Source organism: Eubalaena glacialis, chromosome 2 (assembly GCF_028564815.1).
Source record: "Eubalaena glacialis isolate mEubGla1 chromosome 2, mEubGla1.1.hap2.+ XY, whole genome shotgun sequence".
Classification (NCBI taxonomy): Eukaryota; Metazoa; Chordata; class Mammalia; order Artiodactyla; family Balaenidae; genus Eubalaena; species Eubalaena glacialis.
Genome location: NC_083717.1, coordinates 76,829,056 through 76,851,436, shown reverse-complemented (window position 1 = coordinate 76,851,436; position 22,381 = coordinate 76,829,056). Strand labels below are relative to the sequence as shown.

The following is a 22,381-nucleotide window of genomic DNA, read 5'->3' as shown; positions in this document are numbered from 1 at the left end:
AAGCACCAAGCTGATCTCCCTGTGCTATGCAGCTGCTTCCCACTAGCTATCTATTTTACATTTGGTAGTGTATATATGTCAGTGCTACTCTCTCACTTCGTCCCAGGTTACCCTTCCCCATCCCCATGTCCTCAAGTCCATTCTCTATGTCTGCGTCTTTATTCCTGTCCTGCCCCTAGGTTCATCAGAACCATTTTTTTTTATTCCGTATATATGTGTTAGCGTACAGTATTTGTTTTTTGAGAAAATCTTGAGTGATGAGTATTTGCAAATGATATCAGCCCTTTGTTTCAAGTCTGTTTTGCAGTCTCAGGATATGTTTCCATTAAGGTGATCTAGACTCTTGGAAAATGATTGGAAGTAAAGTTTTGCTTCAAAGTTGAAACAGACACTAACAACCACTTGCATTTCTTATAAACATGTCAGACAGAAAGTACCCTGCATTTAAAATAAGCTCTAAAACTATTTATAATGTATTGTGATTGCATTACCATTAGTTTTGAGGATAGTATGTACCAAGCTGATAAGACTGAGTCTAAGCTGGTGTTTAATGTTCCACAGGTGTGACGTAACAATGTTCTTTTTGTATGGTTTTGTGTGAGCAGAAATGTTTAAGCCTAAATTTTAGAAAGACCAATGCAGAGCTGCAGTCTTCCTAATTAAAAACCCTTTTACCAGAAATCATAATATAAACAAAGAGCATATTTTTTTCAGTTTTGCTTAATGATGACAACACAAGAAAATACTGTGTGTGTGTGTGTTTATGACAGGTTTTTATATGACTGCAAATATATTTTTAAAATATAGCTTATATTTAAATTTAAAATTTCACCACGTTAAGAAAAATTCTAAGAAACAGTTGAACTACTGGCTTAAAGGAGTAGTAATCCTTTCTTGTAAGCACCCATTTGGATTCAGGAACAAGATGGCAAAATACTCTTTTTAACTCTTTGTTTATAAATTTGTTTATTTTTATCAGTTTTATTTATGGAGAGTATTAATTGTATTAACTTAGTTATTTTAACATTATATAATCTATTAAAAACGTAGAAGATACATAAAGGTATAAGCTTGAGTCCAGGAGCTGTTAGAAATTATACTTCCCCCTGAAGGAAACTGGATGATTGGCAACTAAGAATTTAACAAATAGCAGAAAAAAATCAGTAGTATCAATAGTAGAACTATAATCCTACAGTGGCTCATTATTGTTACTATTTTCTGACATTCATCATTGTTATGACTTTAGGAGAAGTTTTAAAACACTGAAAGGAAAAAAATGTGAGCTGATTGTTTTCAAGGGTTCAACTTTTAGGAAGACTGAGAAAATATATTGTTTTAGGGGATTATACTTATTAGAGGTGAAACTGACAAAAGCCAAAGAGTATATAACAGTGTTATCCTGTTATAAATTCTTCATTCATAAATTTAAAACATTTGAATAATTTGTTTTCAGTCTGTATAGTCTCTTAGCATGGAATTTTATAAGTTAATTGGTAAAACAGAACTTTGTTATTATGACCTAAATTTGTCCTTCTCAGATTTCAGTGAGAGTCCCTAATTTTAATATAAAAGGATTTATTTCATGTTCACCCTTTCTACTATAAGCCCTCCAGTAGGCTATAGTCTACTCCTATTTTATATCTTTAGTATGTAGCACAGTGTCTGATTAACAGTAAGGATTCAATAAAATTTTATCAAATTTTATATATTGGTTTTTATTTGTTCCATCAAATATACCCTCTAAATTATGTCCATATTTAATATATTAAAGCATTTAGAAAAACATGTTTTAAAATAATCTTCATTACACACTTACATGACCGTGTTTATTGAGAAAACTGATGTGGACAGAACGACTCTTTAATTTGACCAACAAGTCTTTGTGATCCAGCCTCTTTCTCTCACACTTCATCTCCCACCATTTACATTGATACATAATTATTACCCAAAGTCCATAGTTTACATTAGGGTTCACTCTTGGTGTTTATACATTCTTTGGGTTTTGAGAAATGTATAATGACATGTATGCACCTTTATAGTATCCTACAGAATAGTTTTCACTGCCGTAAAAATCCGCAGTGCTCTGCCAGTACATCCCTCCCTCCTCCTAACCCCTGGCAACCACTGATCTTTTTACTGTCTCCATCGTTTTGCCTTTTCCCACTGTGTCATTTGGAATCATACAGTATATTTCAGATTGGCTTCTTTCACTTAGTAATGTACATGTAAATTTTCTCCATGTCTGTTCATGGCTTGATAGCTCATTTCTTTTTCTTTCTTTCTTTTTTTTAAATTGTGGTTAAAAAACGTAATATAAAATTTATTCTCAACCATTTTTAAGTGTACAGTTTTGTCGTGTTAACTGTATTTATATTCTTGTGTAACATCTCTAGGACATTTTCATCTTGTAAAACTAAAATTCTATACTCGTTGAACAACTCTCCAGATCTCCCTCCCTCCAGCTCCTGACAAGTACCATTCTACTTTCTATTTCCATGATTTTGACTACTCTAGATATCTCACATAAGTGGAGTCATACAGTATTTGTTCTTTTGCAGCAGCTTATTTCACTCAGCATAATGTCCTCAAGTTTCATCCATGTTGTAGCATGTAATAGGATTTCCTTCTTTTTTTTTTTAAGGCTGAATAATATTCCATTGTATATGTATACTATGTTCCCTTTATCCATTTATCTGTTAATGAACATTTGAGCTGCTTCCACCTCTTGGCTGTTGTGAGTAATGCTGCAATGCATATGGGTGTACACATATCCCTCTTCAAGACGATGCTTTAAATTCTTTCAATTCTTTTAGGAATATACTTAGAAGTGGGAGAGGCCTTCCTCTTTGACTAGAAATTTTGTCTTTGGACTTCCTAGTCTAAAAATAGGTCCCTCACCCCTCTCACTCTGTACATCCTTATCCTGTTCAATTTTTCTTACTAATACTTGACTTTATAATTTATGTATTTGTCTCTCATAGTAGAATGTTAGTTCCATGAGATTAGGAACTTTGTTTTATCCACTATTTTATCGTTAGAACTCATACTAGTACCTGGCACATAGTAGGTACTTAATAATAAAAATTGAAGGGATGAATAAATTGGATAAATGGAAAATTTGTAGTAAATGTGCCTGCATTTAAATATCTTTTTTGTTGTTGTTTGATTTTCCTCATTTTTTCTCTTCCCCTTTCTATTTTCAGAATATGAGTGATGCTATGGCAGTACTGCACAAACTACAGACAGGCTTGGATGTAAATGTAAAATTCACTGGTGTTCGAGTGTTTGAATATACACCAGAATGCATAGTATTTGATCTTCTTGATATTCCTTTGTACCATGGATGGCTAGTGGACCCTCAGGTAAGTAGAAAATCTTAAATTATATGAACACAAATATAGTAAAAATCTATTAATTTGGCAAATTAATCTAGATTTATATTTTCTGATACTTATGTTTTTGTGCTTTTACATGAAATTAGCCACATTGTGAGGTTAAGAGCACAGTCCTCCAGACTGCTAAATCTGCCCAAGACTTCTGACTATAATTTCATGGAGTTAGAGGCCAACTACGAAGCTGAGTCCACATCCTCAACAACACTTGTTATTGTTATCTTTTTGATTACAGCCATCCTAGTAGGTGTAAAGTTGTATCTCAGTGTGGATTTGTTTGCATTTCTCTAATGACTAATGATGTTGATCATCTTTTCATGTGCTTATGAGCCATTTGCATATCTTCTTTAGAGAAATATCTGCAGATCTCTTGCCCAATTTTAATTGGGCTATTTGTCTTTTTGTTACTGGGTTCTAAGAGTTCTTTGTATATTTATAATATATAAAGTATGTAAGTATAGAGTATATAGTTTTAGTGCTTAATTTAGGAGTATGATCCATTTTGAGTTGATTTGTGTATATGGTTGGGGAAGGGATCCAACTTTATTCTTCTGCATGTGGATATTCAGTTGTACCAGCCCCATTTGTTGAAAAGGTTATTCTTCCCCCCAGTGAATTGTCTTGGCAGTCAGAGTGATCTTTGTGAAATAAACCCTCCCCTTTATCCCTGCGCCCTACTCTTTTCCTTAAAAGCCTCCAGTGTAACTAAAATAAGATACAAAATCTTTTTGTTTTTTTACTTTTTATTGGCGTATATTTGATTTACAATGTTGTGTTGGTTTCAGGTGTACAGCAAAGTGAATCAGTTATACATGTACATATATCCACTCTTTTTTAGATTCTTTTCCCATATAGTCCGTTAGAGAGTACTGAGTAGAGTTCCCTGTGCTATACAGTAGGTCCTTATTAGTTATCTATTTTATATATAGTAGTGTGTATATGTCAAGCCCAATCTCCCAATTTAACCCTCCCCCCACTTTGCCCCCTGGTAACCATAAGTCTGTTTTCTACGTCTGTGACTCTATTTCTGTTTATTTTTAATTTTATTATTTATTTATTTTTGGCTGTGTTGGGTCTTCATTGCTGTGTGCGGGCTTTCTCTAGTTGTGGCAAGTGGGGGTACTCTCTGTTGCCAGGCGCGGGCTTCTCATTGCAGTGGCTTCTCTTGTTGCGGAGCACGGGCTGTAGGCGCGCAGGCTTCAGTAGTTGCAGCACGCAGACCCTAGAGCATGCGGGCTTCAGTAGTTGTGGCGCATGGGCTCAGCAGTTGTGGCTTGCAGGTTCCAGAACACAGGCTCAGTAGTTGTGGCGCACGGGCTTAGTTGCTCCACAGCATGTGGGATCTTCCCACACCAGGCCTTGAACCCGTGTCCCCTGCACTGGCAGGCAGATTCTTAACCACTCCACTACCAGGGAAGTCCTTTATTTCTATTTTGTAAATAAGTGCATTTGTACCATTTTTTTAGATACCACATATAAGCGACATCATATGATATATGTCTTTATCTGACTTCAGTCAGTATGACAATCTCTGGGTCCATCCATGTTGCTGCAAATGGCATTATTTCGTTCTTTAAAATAAGATACAAAATCTTTATTAGAGTTTTTATGATATACTGCGTGATCTAGACTCTGCCTCCTGTCAAACTTCACCTCATGTAATTCTCCCACCTTTTTACTACCCTCCAACAACACCAGCTGCCTTTCTATTTTTCAGACATACCAAGCTCATTTCTAGCTCGGGTTTTTGTACTAGCTGATTGCCCACTGTGGAACACTGTTTTACTACCCTAACACATTGTTCTCCCAGATCTCCCCATTTCTAGTTCCTCATTATTCAGGTCTTAGGTCAGATATCACCTTGTTAGAGAGGCCTTCCCTTGTTGAAATTAGTCACCCTCTTTTCCCCCAGTCATTATCTAGAATTATTATTTATTTATTTACTTGATTGACTCTCATCTTCCAGTAGAGTGCATGTTTTTGTTGTTTTTTTTAATTGATTAATTTATTTATTTCATTTATTATTATTTTTTTGGCTGCGTTGGGCCTTCGTTGCTGTGCATGGGCTTTCTCTAGTTGCAGCGAGCAGGGGCTACTCTTCGTTGCAGTGCGCAGACTTCTCATTGTGGTGGCTTCTCTTGTTGAGGAGCATGGGCTCTAGGCATGCGGGCTTCAGTAGTTGTGGCATGCAGGCTCAGTAGTTGTGGCTTGTGGGCTCTAGAGCGCAGGCTTAGTAGTTGTGGTGCACGGGCTTAGTTGCTCTACGGCATGTGGGATCTTCCCGGACCAGGGTTCGAACCCGTGTCCCCTGCACTGGCAGGCGGATTCTTAACCACTGCGCCACCAGGGAAGTCTGAGTGTACGTTTTATAAGAGCTGGGCTCTTATTTCTCATTGTTAAGAACAGTGCCTGGAACATAGTAGGTTCTCAATAGATATTAACTGATGGAATGAAACATGCATGCATGCATGCATTACCTATAGGGGAGGAGAGATCATAATAGCAAGGATTTGGTAGTGTTTCTTCATCCCTGTCCTTTGGTAAAGGTAACTGGTATTCTGGTCAGTGAAGGGTGGCTTACTGTAAGCAGGGCATCTGTATTTTTTTTGGCACTCTGTCTCTGAGAACATCACTGAAAAGTCTAAATATGTCCAGCATCTGAAACCTCCAAGGTGAGTCATGTTGGATCCTGGCAGATGGCAATGCCAGGTAGCCTAGATTCTTGAGGAGGATGAACTTATGACCTAAGGAACTTAAGCCTGAGTTCTTAAAAACTGGACTCAGATCATCCCTCTGACTGTATGTGTAGCTACATATTGCCTGGCAAACAGTTGAATTCATATGCTTAAAGAAAAAAAGGTACTCTAATATAGGACAGAAAATTTTCATCAGACTTTTCTGGTCTACACAGTGGTTTTCAAACTCTTGGGCCTGAGAGCTGTGCTTTTTATCTATTTTACTTACTTGTTTTGTGACAGAAGGATTCTGATGCTGAGAAAGAAAACAGAACAAAGCAAAATTTGAAATCCATAGGTCTCTATGAAATATCTCTCAGAACTGGCTAGTTCTTTGTATTATGATTATGTGTACTGCAAATAATTATCTTGCAAATAAATGTCAGTCATTCTCTGGATGGTGGGCGGGCACCATAGTTCAGCCACGGGAAGGTGTTTCTCCATTATTAATTGATAATTAACTCTTTAAGAGCAGCATTGGGGGCTTCCCTGGTGGCACAGTGGTTAAGAATCCGCCTGCCAATGCAGGGGACACGGGTTCAAGCCCCGGTCCAGGAAGATTCCACATGCGGCGGAGCAACTAGCTCATGAGCCACAACTACTGAAGCCCGCATGCCTAGAGCCTTGCTCTGCAACAAGAGAAGCCACCAAAATGAGAAGCCCAGACACCACAACAAAGAGTAGCCCCCGCTCACCTCAACTAGAGAAAGCCCACGTGCAGCAACAAAGACCCAACTCAGCCAAAAATAAATAAATAAATAAATAAATTAATTAATTATTTAAAAAAGAGCAGCATTGGAAGTCAGATGACAGTGGAAATCATACATTCAATGTGCTGAAAGAAGACAAATGCTAACCTATTTCCTATTCCCAGAAAAATTATCTTTCAAGAATGGAGAGAAATAAAGTCATTTTTAGATTAATTAAGATAGTTTCCTGCCAGCAGACTATCATTAATGGAAATTCTATGCAAGGATTTTGAAAAGAAGGAAAGTGATCCCAGATGGAAGAGTGAACAGAGAGAAAAATAACATGATAAATATAAACGATTGTTGACTGTATTAAATAATAACATTATCTTTTGGGGTTTAAACAACATTAGCATATGCAAAAATAATAACATAAGTTGGGAGAAGGGTAAAGTATTCTAAGGGCCTAGAATTAATTGTTCAAGAAGAGAGTATTAACTTCTGAATTTGATATGATAGGGGTAGATGTGATAGATCCTATAACTTCTCTGTCCAACATGGTAGCCAACTGTTGCTATTTAAACTTAATTAAATATTTACTTCTTAAGTTTCACTAGACACATTTCAATTGCTCAGTAGCCACGTGTGGCTAGTGGATGTCTTACTGGGCAACAAAGATTTGGAATATTTCCATTATTACAGTGTACTCTATTGGATAATGGTCTTTTGGAGTAACCGTGAAAAGAATAGAAAACATAGTGGATAACTTCTATATTAGTAGAAGGGGGAAAATTAATCCTAAAAGAAGGAAGAAAGGGTAAAGGAATGGTAGATTTAATAAATTCAAATATATGAATAATTATAGTAAATGTCAATAGGACTAAATGCTCTAGTTAAAAGACAATGATTCTGAGGCCGGATTAAAATATATATAGTTGCTGTTACAAGAGACATATATAAAACAGTTTGAAGTTAAACAGATAGATTGCAAATAAAAAGAGAAAAAAGAGATGCCATACTGTTGCTAATCAAAAGAAAGCTGGTGTATCTATAGTAATATCAGAAAGAATAGACTTTTAAGTCAAAAAGCATTACTAATAATAGAATGTTTAATTTGCCAAGAAGATATAATCATTTTAAATTTGTATGTGCCTGGAGACACCTGGAAAGTAAATACCCTGATTGACTGTTTATTCCTTGGACCCATGGGAATTGCCACAAAGAATAAAGGTCAGTTTTTAACAATGGAAAACAAAATTTGTATGCATCTAATAACATAACCTCAGAGTACATAAAGCAAAATTTAACAGAATTATAAGGAGAAAGAAACTGTCATACTGGGAGATTTTAATATACCTTTCACTGTAATTGATAGAAGCAGAAAAGAGAACCTAATGAACATACATTCTTTAAAAACAGTTAATGAACTTTTTGTTTTTGAATAATTCCAAATTTACAGGAAAGTTGCAAACATATTATTCAGAATTCCCATACATGCTTCTCAGTTTCCCCGAATCTTACATGACCATAGTACATGTGTCAAAACTTAGAAATTTAGTGTTGGTACATTACTGTTAACTATATTCGTCTTCGCATTTCACTAAATTTTTTGTTGTTGTTGTTCCAGAAGCCAATCCAGGGTATCACATTGCATTTTAATCATTGTATCTTCCTAGTCTCCCCTTGTCTCTGCCATTTTCTCAGTCTTTCCTTGTTTTTTATGAACCTGACTATATATTCTTTTCATCCACTCATGAAATTTACAAAAATTGACCTAATGCTGGACCATAAAGCAAGTTTCAACAAATTTTTAAGGATTTAAAATATGTGAAGTACAGAATAGTCTCTGACCACAGTGCAAGTAAACTAGAAATCAGCAGAAAAAAACAGTAGGGACTTGTCTGGATCAAAAAATCATAATGAAACTTAAAGTATATTTTAAACTACACAACAACTAAATCTATATCAAAACTTGTGAGATTTAGCTGAAACAGTTTTTTTTTTTAGCTAAAACAGTTTTTAAAGGGGTTTTTAAAGCCCTAAAATCGAATATTAAGGAATAATGAGACTGAAAATTAATGAGCTTTATATCTATCTTAAGAGCAAAAGTATTAAAATAGAAGGTAAATATATAATAAAGAAGATTAACAAAGCTAAAATTCTTCAAAAAGGACTTGAAGAGACACTTCACAAAAATGGATACCCAAATGACCAATGAACGTATGAACTAGTCATCAGGGAAATGCAAATTAAAACGTAAATGAGATACGACTACACACCCATCAGACTGGCTGACATTTAGAAGTCTGACAATACTAAATATTGGAGAAGATATGCAGTATAGAGAATTTTCATTCCATGCTAATGAAAATGTAAGTTGACTACCTCCTTTGGAAAGCAGTTTGGAGTTATCTAGTAAAGTTGAGGATAAGACTCAAGAATTTGACAAGGCAAATTCCCTAGAGAAACTGGATTTGTGAAACAGGATAAATGTACAGGAATGTTCATAACAGTATTATTTGTCATCACCCCAAACTGAAAACAACTTGAATAGCCATCAAAAGATGAATGAATAAATGTATTATAGTATATTCATACTATGGAATGCTATAGTACAATGGAAACAAAGAACAGCTGCATACCACTACATACAACTACCTAGTATGTTATATTTTTGCTTATTTGGTTTATTGTTTGTCCTTTCTCTAGAATATAAACTTTATGAAAGCATAGACCATCTATTTTATTCACTGCTGAGTCTTCAGTTTCTCTAACAGCACCTGGTGCATAGTAGTGCATAAAAGGCATCCAAATGAATTAATTGAATGAAATATTAATGTAGAGATCCTGCCTATGAAATTTGAAATCTTTGTATTTTTCATTGCTAGTCTATAGTAGTACAACTGATTTTTATATATTGATCATGTATTTATTATTCTAGGTGTATTTTTGTGGATTCCTTAGGATTGAAAATTCAGTTCTTTGGAAAGACAATGAAGTTGAGTCACTAAAGAAAATTGCTGTAATCAGTAAAGGTGTTACAAAAAATAATGAAAATATAAAGGGATTGTGCTCTCAAACTGCTTCTTAAGAGTCTAAGTTTTCATTTTAAGTAAATGAAAACTGAAAGGCATATTCTTTTGTGTCATTTACCTAGAATCATAGCCAAAAGATCCACTTTCAAAGAAACGGCTTTATTTGGCTCTGTATCAGAAGGTTGACAAGTGAATACATTTGTGTGTTTTAAGCTAACATGAACTGTTTAAGATATGTATGTAACATTTTCCACAGTTTCCTGCTTTAATTTATTCAATTAACTGATCTTTAGCCAACCGTCAGTCCCACTTGGATGGTTAAGAGGCTTTTACCATCCTTGAATTTTGCAGGAACAAAGAAAAATTATAACCTAGAGAAGTTGTTCTCAAACTTTGCTAGGCAGCAGTGGAATGAAAACTTAGGCACTTGAGAAACAACTTGAGTTTTGAATTCTTTTAGCTTTTTAAAAGGCTCCCAGTTTGAAAACCACTGCCCTTACTATTGTGCAGATCTGTCAGTTCTCGTGGTATTCAAAGAGTAGGTATTCATGAAGATCATTTGGATGTGGAAAGAAAACATTGCCTCTCTTATTTTTTATCTCATTGTATTAATTTGTGTTAATTAATATATTAATTAATTAAGTACATGTAAATAATTTACAAATAAATATATTTTAGGGATGGGAGGGCAATCAAAGTAAGTTGTTTAGACAGCAGATATCTATTTTGCTTCAATAGTAAAAGCAAAGTATATGGAAGGAGAGTAGAGATGCCCAATTTTATTTTCCTATACCTTAAAACTTTGAATTTATTTTTCTACTGTACCTTCACAGACAAAGATCAAATAAGAATCATGAGGCAAATATTTTCCCTTATTAATATATATTAACTTTTCTTTAGGAAAATAACATTAGTTATGTCTGCTCATATCTCCACTATGCTAGGAACTAAGTAACAAATAAAATGGGAAACCCTGTTTATCCCATAAATTAACATCTTTTAGATTTGCCTTGCTTTACAATCTTTTTTTTTTTTTTTTTAATTTTATTTATTTATTTATTTATTTTTGGCTGTGTTGGGCTTTCTCTAGTTGGGGTGAGCGGGAGCTACTCTTTGTTGCGGTGCACGGGCTTCTCATTGCGGTGGCTTCTCTTGTTGCAGAGCATGGGCTCTAGGCCAGCGGGCTCAGTAGTTGTGGCTCGAGGGCTCTAGAGAGCAGGCTCAGTAGTTGTGGCACACGGGCTTAGTTGCTCCACCACATGTGGGACCTTCCTGGACCAGGGCTCGAACCCATGTCCCCTGCATTGGCAGGTGGATTCTTAACCACTGCACCACCAGGGAAGCCCGCCTTGCTTTACAATCTTAAGAAATAAAGTTGCATATAATAATTCCATTTTATTATTTTTTGCATAATTGAAATATGGCTAAGCAATATTGTTCATAATACGTTATTGTGAGCCATAAACAAAACTGGAAACTGTTGGGTGTTGATTTTAGTGCTGATTTTCTTTTTTCATAAGTAATACTTTTATATTTAGTATTATATTAGAATAAAACCCTCAAGAGTTATATGGGTTTCTTTGTTATTGTTTTTAATTTTATCATGATTAGTGAGACAGTTGTTTGTTTTGTAGATTGATGACATTGTAAAAGCTGTTGGTAACTGCAGCTACAACCAGCTAGTGGAGAAGATCATCTCTTGTAAGCAGTCAGACAACAGTGAGCTGGTTAGTGAAGGTGGGTGAGTGTTGCTATTATCTGACTTACTCTTGGCAAAGTAACTTGTCTTAAAATTTAATATCTTTCAAATGTCTTAAATACAACTTCTAAAAAATAAAAGTGATTCTACTTGTGAGAATTAAAAGAAGTAATTATTCATAAAGGTACCAGTGAAAGGTTTTTCCTAGAACCCTTTTTACTTGTTTTGTAAAATCACTCCTGGATTCTAATAAAAGTCTTTGGAATCACTTGCTATCTTTGATATAATCAGTTACCCAGGGGTTACTGATAATTACTCTTTTAAAAAAGAGTTATTATTTGGGAGTACTGAGGGAACTTTATAATTCATCCTGAATACTTCTGTTGACTGAGATGGGTATTATGGTACTCAAGTGTTCATTTTAGTAGAGCTCTACCTTATATTTCAGTACAATATAGTATATTAAAGCTCTATTCTGGATCAGAGTACACCTTTGATCATCAGTTTCCCTAATCCTTAGCTAAAATTAAAAATTGCTAAATTCATCAACATAGAAGTGGTTTTTTTGTGTTTGTTTGTTTGTTTTTTAAGCTGTGTTCCAGTCAGTGAAGGGAAGAGCAGATTTGAAACCAGAGTGCTTTCAGGAACCATAGCATTTGGGTATAACTTCACCATCACCCACTTCACTTTTTCATAAATATACACAAATACTGAGACTGCTGTTCTCCTCAGTTTGAAGGGTTAACAAAAGAAAGAGAAATCGTGAGAAGCAGACACACAGTTCTTTCACATGAGGTATAATAAAAATTTATTATCGTCACTACATTTTAAAAAATTAAAACCAAATGACTACAAGAGTACCTAAGAACATATGAAAGAAGATGTGTACATGGATCTCATACTATATTGATTAATATGAACCCAACTAATTACACTACTCAATTATCCAGAAGTTTAACATATTTATGCACGAGGCCAGTAGCAGGAAAATACAGAGTGTGTTAGTTGAGGCTCATCTAGTCTTTCACTTGCAATAAACACACAGATATTCAGTGATATTGATCATTGATTTGTGTGACGCTTCTTTCACTACAACCTAAGGCAGCAAAGTTTAAATTTTAGGGGAGAGAGGAGCAACAAAAGTTGTTACAAAAAATGTTTTCCCTCAGTTAACAAAATTCCACTTACTAGAACTTTCCATTCTTTATCCAAGCTCTCATTACTGTAAATATTCTTAGAAAGCAAGCTATAAAGAAAGTATCCATCTGTGGATTCCTACTTTCTCAGTAACTTTCAGTATGCTATTCAATAGTAATTGAGAGAACAATAGGGTCCAGAAAGTGTTAACAGATGGAATGATAGCCAATAAGTGATATTTGGATGCATATATTTATAAGGTAAGAAGCTATGGGAAACACTAATGTTAACAGCATTTTCACCAAGCTAGGCTGCAATGTAACAGGGGTAGGACTTATTACACTAGCAGAATGAACAACAACCAAAAAACAGTCCCTTCATCACTTCTCCTTTTTCTCAACGTGGTTTTACAACTATTATTATTATTTCTCTGGTATTGAATCCCTGGGATAACAAAAAACTATAGCTAATTTGTATAGAATTGATAACTTGAGAAGAACATCTTGGTAAAAGCAAGTAGGAATCTTCCTCTTTAGTGGTATAGAATTTTCAGGTAATATATATCAGAGCTGATTAATTCCTTGATATATAAATTTCATAATGGTGAAATTCTGCTTATCATATTTCCATACATAGTCAAGGAAAAATTATATATGAAATTCAGTACAATTAAAAAGCTAAACTAGTTTTTTGTTTATAAGAAATTACAAATATGTAGTCTGTTTGAAATAAGTATTCAATCCCAATGGCTACTTGTATAAGGCACTATGAAATCATTAAGGAAATAAAAGGCCACAATGGACATTTTTTCTTATATAATATAGCAATTAGCTTTTTTTCCATTTTCTTCATCATATTTTCTTGGGTATATTGTTCAACCAAAGTAGTCTGCTTTCTTTTTCTGTTTAGCCTACAACTGTAACTTTCCTTCTGAATCATAAAATATCCCAAAGTGGTTTATTTCTAATCCTTCTTTATTAAAAATTATTAAACTTTGGTCTTAGATGATTTTTTAAAAATTCAAATATTTTTATCTCCATAAGGTGCAGAATACAAGAAATATGTTTACTATCATTCTTTTTTGATGAAAAAGAAATATTATTTAGTTAATAGTCAAATAGAATTAGATATTCTTTCAACTTCTTTCAGAGAACGTTTATTTTTTTCTGGTGGCAATACCTTGTAAGTAAAAGTACAGAACTTTTACATGTACATAGAATATTTATTATTTGTTACCTCTTTTGGATATTAATACTTTTTTGAATCAAGTTATAATGATGGGTTGTGGCATGGCAGCAAAAATCAACAAGGAAAAAAATAGCACAGTACCAGTTTCCAGACTTCACGATAACTGGTCATTTAATTCCAGAAGATCTCTTAGGAATAATTTCTTCTTTAACAGTTGTTTCTAGGTAAAAAAAAATATGCTTAAGGAAATTATTCCAGCATATTCACTTATTCGAGCTCACTTATTGAGCTTTTATTATGTGCCATAAACACTGAAGATTATAGTTTGAGTTCATATTATTTTTGATTAAATAATATTGATTTCCTTTTCTTTTTCTTTCTCTTTTATTTTGGAAAAACTCAAACCCATAAAACTGGAATAGCACAATAAATATATGTACCTATATACATATTTGTACATATATATGTTTCATCTAAATTCACCAATTATTAGCATATTGAATTTTTACTTTATTCACACACACACAATTTTTTTCCTAAATCATGTGACAATTAATTGCAAATATAGCACTTTATCCATTAACTCTCCAATATTTGTCTCCTAAGAACAAAGAATTTTCCTATGTAATCACAATGCAGTTATCTCAGGAAATTTAACAGTGATACAATACTATTATCTAATATACTGTTTATATTCAAAATTCCCCAGTTGTCCCAGTAATGCCCCTTATAGCTTTTAAGTTTTTTCAGTGTAAGTTTCAATCAAGTATCATTTAATTATCATATCAATTTAGTCTCCTGTAATCTAGAACAGAAGATCCCTATCCTCTTTTCTTTTCTTTTTTTTTCTTTTTGGTCTTTTGTGGTATTTACTTTTCTTTATAGTCCAGGCTAGTTGTTTTATAGAATAGTCCTCAATTTGGATTCATCTGATTGTTTCCTCATTAGTAGATTTGGGTTATATATTTTCCGTGGGAATACTACATAGGCGACATTGTGTCTTTCCTAGTGCATCAAATCAGGTGGCACATGATGTCTGATTATCCCATTGGTGGTGATGTTCAAATAGGATTAAGGTGATATTTACCAGATTTTTTGTTGTTGGAAAGATGCCCTTTGCCATTTGTAATTAATAAGTAATCTCTGATATTATGTTTTGAAACTCCATAATTTGTTTAGTTATGAAAAGTTGAAACTAGATTAGGCTTTTGAATATTCCACTAAAATCACACAGGTGTCACTGTTTACAAGTTGGTAGAAGAATTAGGAAACATTTTTCTCTCTAAGTCTGAATTAGTCTACGCTCTATGGTTTGGGGAGAAATAAAGTTCAGTTTGCATTTATAATAATCAGCACTAAATTTTATTAATTAATACCAGTTAAGTTCCAGTCTTCACTTTGCCATAATTAGTTTTATGTCCTTGAGCAAGTCACTTATTCTCTCTGAATCCATGTCCTGTTCTCTAGAAACAAGCAGCTGAGAAAGACTTTTCTAGTGGTAAACTTTTGAATTTCATACGTGAAAGTAACATTGTGCTATATCTCCACTGAATTTTTGTATCTTTTTGAAAGGGTTTTGTAGAGAGTATGTTGTATGAATGAGGTAAGGGAGGGACATTTAGAAACATCTTTCTGAAGGAAGTGTTTAGTTACATGGATATTATAGACAGCAGTGGTACTTCTCAGCACAGGCATAATGCTTACTTTTTAAATGCTATATAATAGAAAATGCTTTAGTATATAACTAATACATTCTACTCAATGACTTTGTATTTAGCAAAGTAATGATAATAATTGAGGACGGGTCTTATTTCTAAATGTATAAAACCAGGAAGTTGCAAATGAGCTATAAATTTCCTTTGGCTGTGGCCTTCTGTATAACTTTTTGTACTTCCCGTCCTACATTACCAATTCCTTGGAATAGTATGATATATTGGTAACTTTTTACAACCACTTTGCAGCTTGAAGTGCTATGGCTTGACACTAAAAGTGAGGGAGTGGAATAAATCTATATTATGCAGCTGCCTCTGGCCCTACCAAGTTTCTACCAAGTTTATTTTCAAGTTTTTGTTGAGTCATCAGTTTCTTAACACAGATTCATCTTTGCTCCCTATATCTGCACCTCCCTGCTCACTTACAAAACTTTTTAAAGCATTCTCCTCCCCCCTATTCCTTTTTAAAGAAAGGGAGCAAAAGGAGGAAGGAAGAGAAAAAAGGAAAGAGAGAAATATAGGCTTTTAAAATATTTATACAACTGATTCTCATTATTACTGATAGTTATGTTCCATGAAGTTGCTGTGAACACTTAATTAGTGAATACCAAACCACTGCTCATAGGGGAAACACAACATTAGGTTCCTGTGAGCCTCTGGTCACAAGATTTTCATCAACTTATCAATATATAACCTTGTTTTTTGTGTGTTTCTGTTGAGAGACACCTTATTTATTTATTTTTTTTAACATCTTTATTGGAGTATAATTGCTTTACAATGGTGTGTTAGTTTCTGCTTTATAACAAAGTGAGTCAGCTATACATATACATATATCCACATATCTCCTCCCACCCTCCCTGTCCCATCCCTCTAGGTGGTCACAAAGCACGGAGCTGATCTCCCTGTACTATGCGGCTGCTTCCCACTAGCTATCTGTTTTACATTTGGTAGTATATATACGTCCATGCCACTTAGAGACACCTTGTTTAATATATATTATTGATTCAGTAACATTAAACATATCCAACAGCTCTGTAACTCATGCCTGGCTGAAGCTGCAAAAATATGCATTGTCTCTATAAGGCACATCACAACCTTTGTGTGCTTAGGAACACTAGCTTCAGCATTATGCTTGGGGGCCATTTTACACAGTAAAAATCACTCCAAAGAAGCACAGAAATTTCACAAAATGTGAAAAATGTGGCATTAAATAGAATGTGAAAATGACATTTGTTCACAGTATGAGAGCTGAAACAAGAAGGTGACACACTATTGCCTATTTGGACTTCAGTGGGGAATGTGTGTGTTAGGTGACTCTATTTTTTTGCTGTTTTGCACATATTCAGGAATGACCCTGAAAGTGCAACAAGTATTGATTTTTGGAGTTATAAATTTTAGGTAGTAGGCAAATTAGCAGATATGAACCCGTGTGAATAATGAGGATCAACTGTATGTATAGCTTTTAAATTAAACCCCAGAAGGTTTCTTTATATTTCATTATGTTTGAAAACAGAAGAGATGATTTCTATTTCTGAACTTGATATATCTACATAATGAGTAGCATATGTTGGAGGAGATTAGGATAAAAATATCATCAGTTACCGCACTATTTTCTGTTCAGTTTTATGCCTACTTTTAGTTTTAAGGCAAGAATTGAGCAGTTTGTGAATTGAAAATTATCTAGGATCTTTGTCAAAATCTTAAGCAACTCAATTTCTTGAGGCTACTTTTAATTTCTAAACACCTACCCACTGGGGAAGTAGTTGTTAACTTTTGCTCCTACCCACTTTTTAAATTGCTAACCCTTACCTTCTTATTGTTTTATTGGGTTTTAGTTTTATTGTGTGTGTTTCTTTTATTGCAAGGCACATGAAATCCTTTGCGGAAGTCGGTGTGGTATAAGTAAATACATTTATTGATAAAAAGAATTTCAGATAACTGTTTCTTTAGCCTGGAAATGTCTATAGACACATCTTCCATCGCAGAATTAGGAAAAAAAAAATCTCCAATTTAGGGCCATCATGTTATAGTAGAAAGAGTCTTATTTTGATTGGCCTTTCTTCATACTTGGAACACAATGTAAATAGAAAAGCTTTTAAATTTTGAAATTATTCTTCCATCTAATATTATGCATTGGTTCCTAGGCTTTGTAGCTGAGCAGTTTCTAAATAACACAGCCACTCAACTGACATACCATGGATTATGTGAACTAACTTCAACGGTTCAGGAAGGAGAACTTTGTGTGTTCTTTCGGAATAATCATTTTAGCACCATGACCAAATACAAGGTATGATACAGAAATAGCTACTGTTATTCTAAACTAAAGGAGCTTGATTTAGAGATGTCTTATGATCTGCTTCAAAATAAAAAATTTTAGCATAATATTCTTTAACCATCAAATTATGAAGGTAATAATTAATTCTTTAGGGTGGAATGGATTAGCAATTTGTTACTTAAAATCAGTTTTTTGTTTTTATTTAGGTCTCAACTCCATTTTCACAGATTACTGCATTAAAATGTATTTATTATTTTCTTTCTAAGAAAAAAAAAGATAAACCCTAGAGTTAGAACTAGGATGACTGCTAATGATGGATGTTTACATTTGAGGGCTAAAGGAGTTTAGAGAAAGAATCAAGATTTGTCTTTATGATAGTGTTTCTATTATTAAGTTATCAGTGTGACTTTAAATTCTTTTTATCATGTCATTTATGGCTTTGCCAAAATAATCTTACTGATTCATTCCTCTTGTTATCTCTTCAATGCTTCCATTTTTACAGCTGCCACCTAATACAGGAGTTTATCAACTTATCTCTAGACTTCTGTGGCAGAATACTGCTCTGATCAGGTCAATAATATTGCAAAAATGTTAGTAGCACCCAGTGCCTAGAGGATAAAAACACAAGGTATTTTCTACTATCCCCTTGTGTCAACACTTTGCTTCAGCCATAATGATCTGTCTACTCATTAATAGTCCTCCATCCCCATACACACTTTATGCTTTCCCATTTTGTTTCTTACTCCTAATCCCTATGTGAACATTCTCACTCCTTTTTGCCTATCCAAATTTCACCTATCTTTTAAGAAACATTTTAAATACTAACTCTTCAGTAAAGCTACTTCTTCTCTCCTTAAATCAGTGGTTCTCAACCCAGATTGTATGCTAGAGCTGCCTAGGGAGCTATTAAAAAAATACCAATGCCCAGAGCCCACCACCAACTCAATTAAATCAGAATCTGTAGAGGTGGGACCTGAGCAACAGTATTTTTAAAATGTTTTCCAGGTGATTTAAATATGCAGCTAAGGCTCTGGATCACTACTCTACCCTTCCTCCTTTACTTGTTATGGGCCATATTGTCCTTACTTTGCCCTTATTGATGAGTACCTAGTTAACAATTTTCTTTCCATGTAAATGTGTCTCATTTTTCTAAATGAAAGTAGGCTTATTGAAGTCAGGAATCTGACTTTGTATTTCCTTCAACACTTTAATCAGTGAATTGCACAAAGTAGTGTAAAATAATGATTTGTTTGCTTATTTAAGAATACTCTATAGCCCTAGCTCTCCTGCTCCCCTGTTAGTTATAGCAAGGGTTTGTTTGTATTGTTCCCATATTTAAGCTAGATGTGTGCTAGGTATGGGCCCAGATTTATCCATACTCCTCAAAAATCTAAGGCCAAAGAACCACAAAATCAGAATTATTGCTACATAATAAATACTGCTAAGTCATCTCGCTTTACCTGATCTCTTCAAGTCCACATTTTATTCATTCATTCAACAAATATTTATTGAGCATGATTATGACTGGGTACTTAGCTAAGTATAGGACTGCAGTCTGAGCAAGACAGCTATAGTTCCTGCCATTTAAGGACCTCCTAGTTTGACAAGGGACAGATGTTAAATAATTACACAAGTAGGTATCATTTCTGTTGAGATACACTCTGTGAAGGGTACATACAACATGCTGTGAGTATTTTATTAGGACTTATAACCTATTTGAAGATGTCAAGAAAAAAAGGGGGGTGGTGTGGTTAACTAAGCAGATGGAACATGTGTGCAAAAGCCCTGAGGAGGGAAATAACCTAACTTTTTAAGGAATTCGAAGAAGGGCTATGTGACTGAAGCATAGAAAATAAGAGGCATGATGTAAGGCTCAAGAAATAGATATCAGATCTTGTAGAGTCCTAAGTTAAAAGGAGAAATAGGGAATTCTCTGGCAGTCCAGTGGTCAGGACTTGGCACTTTCACTGCCAGGGCCTGGGTTCAGTCCCTGGTCAGGGAACTAAGATCCCACAAGCCAAGCTGTGTGGCCAAAAATAAATAAATAAATGAATGAATGAATGAGAGAAATAGACTTTGGTCTCCTGATGGTCTAGTCGTTCTTTTTGTTCTCTCTCTCTCTCTCTTTTTTTTTCTCCGCAGGGGTGAGATAGTTCAGTTGAGAAAACAACGTCTCTGGCTGTCATGAGTGGTTGTTTTACAACCTCCCAAAATTGAGCTTTAGACGTTCCCTTTTTTTTTTTTTTTTTTAATCAAGGCCATATCCCTGACCTGGAAGTCCTTTACTCGTCACCTAGGTATTCGCAATCTTCCTGTGTGGTTGGGAAGGGTGCACCTCTCCTGGAGCACTTTCTGCATTGGGTCTGTTTCTGGACTGAGTATGCATTTCCGTGAGATAATGATAGCCGAGAGAATGTGTGCATTCTGCTATTTCTCACTTCTAAGTTTTTCTCAGTAAACCTTATTCTATAGCTAAAAAGTGTATCACTAGTGGTGTGTATCTCCCTGCCCCTTGTGTAACATTAAGGTGCTTTGGACTTTGGGGCAAGAGTGGATGTGTATTTAATTAGGAGACTATTGTAGGAGGGCGAGTAAGAGACTACAGTGACTTGAACTAAGATGTAGAGAAATGGAGAGTAGACAGATTCCATAGACATTTAGGAGATATAATCAACCAGATTTGGTGATTAAGATGAGAAAAATAAGAAAGAGGATAGAAATTATTTCAAGCATCTTTTCTGACCACAATGGTATGAAACTAGAAATCAACCAAAGAAAGAAAAATGAGAGAAAAACAATTACATGAAGACTAAACAACATGCTACTAAAAAAAGAGTGGGTAACAGTGAAATCAAAGAGGATATTAGAAAATATCTTGAGACAAATGACAATGAAAACACAACTTTACAAAATCTATGGGATGCAGCAAAAGCAGTTCTAAGAGGGAATTTCATAGCAATACAGGCCTTCCTCAAAAAACAAGAAAAATCTCAAGCCATCTAACCTACCACCTAAGAGAATTAGAAAAAGAAGAGCAAACAAAATCCGAAGTCAGCAGAAGGAAGGAAATAATAGAGGTCGGAGAGGAAATAAATAAAATAGACATTTTAAAAGATAGAAAAAATCAATGAAACCAAGAGCTCTTTTTTAAAAAATTAATTAATTATTTTTAGCTGTGTTGGGTCTTTGTTGCTGCACGTGGGCTTTCTCTGGTTGCAGCAACCAGGGGCTACTCTTCATTGCGGTGCACGGGCTTCTCATTGCGGTGGCTTCTCTTGTTGTGGAGCATGGGCTCTAGGCACATCGGCTTCAGTAGTTGTGGCACTCAGGCTCAGTAATTGTGGCTCACAGGCTGTAGAGCGCAGGCGCAGTAGTTGTGGCGCATGGGCTTAGTTGCTCTGCGGCATGTGGGATCTTCCTGGACCAGGGCTCAAACCTGTGTCCCCTGCATTGGCAGGCGGATTCTTAACCACCACGCCACCACGGAAGCCCCAAGAGCCAGTTTTTTGAAAGGATAAACAAAATCGACAAACTTCTAGCCAGGCTCTCCAAGAAGAAAAGAGAGAAGACCCAAGTAAACAAAATAAGAAATGAAAGAGGAGAATTAATAGCCAATACTGCAGAAATACAAAAAAATCATAAGAAATACTATGAATAGTTATATGCCAACAAATTGGGACAACCTAGAAAAAAATGGACAAGTTTCTATAAACATACAGCTTGCCAAAGCTGAGTCAAAATAATTTGGGGCTTCCCTGGTGGCGCAGTGGTTAAGAATCTGCCTGCCAATGTAGGGGACACAGGTTCGAGCCCTGGTCTGGGAAGATCCCACATGCCGCAGAGCAACTAAGCCTGTGCGCCACAACTGTTGAGCCTGCACTCTATAGCCCGTGTGCCACAACTACTGAGCCCGTGTGCCACAACTACTAAAGCCCGTGCGCCTAGAGCCCGTGCTCCACAACAAGAGAAGCCACCGCGATGAGAGGCCCATGCACCGCAACGAAGAGTAGCCCCTGCTTGATGCAACTAAAGAAAGCCTGCATGTAGCAATGAAGACCCAAGGCAGCCAAAAATAAATTAATTTTTAAAAAAAGATAATTTGAACAGACTGATCACTAGAAGTGAAATAGAATCTGTAAAAAAAAAAAAAAAAACGAAAAAACAAAACCCAAAAAACCCCCTGCAAACAAAAGTCCAGAACCAGATGGCTTTACTGGGGAATTCTACCAAACATACAGAGAACTTATCCTTCTCCAACTATTCCAAAAGATTGAAGAGGAGGGAACACTACCAAAGTCATTCTATGAAGCCACCATCACCCTGATACCAAAAATCACACAAAGACACCACAAAAGAAATTACAGGCCAATATCTTTGACGAATATAGTTGCAAAAATCCTCAACGAAGTATTAGCAAACTGAATCCAACAATACATAAAAAGGATCATACACCATGATCGAGTTGGATTCATTCCAGGGTTTCAAGGATGTTTCAAACACATGCAAATCAATTAATGTG

The 22,381-nt window shown here is 35.1% G+C and overlaps 1 protein-coding gene across 1 annotated transcript in view; it reads left to right on the top strand.

The window, feature by feature from the left end:
* MINDY2 (MINDY lysine 48 deubiquitinase 2) overlaps positions 1-22,381 on the top strand; it is a 71,960-nt gene that overhangs the window by 30,885 nt on the left and 18,694 nt on the right. The window contains exons 4-6 of the mRNA XM_061182072.1: positions 3,204-3,362; positions 11,486-11,588; positions 17,732-17,874. Coding sequence (XP_061038055.1) covers positions 3,204-3,362; positions 11,486-11,588; positions 17,732-17,874 — 405 coding nt within the window. The remainder of the gene's footprint in view (positions 1-3,203; positions 3,363-11,485; positions 11,589-17,731; positions 17,875-22,381) is intronic.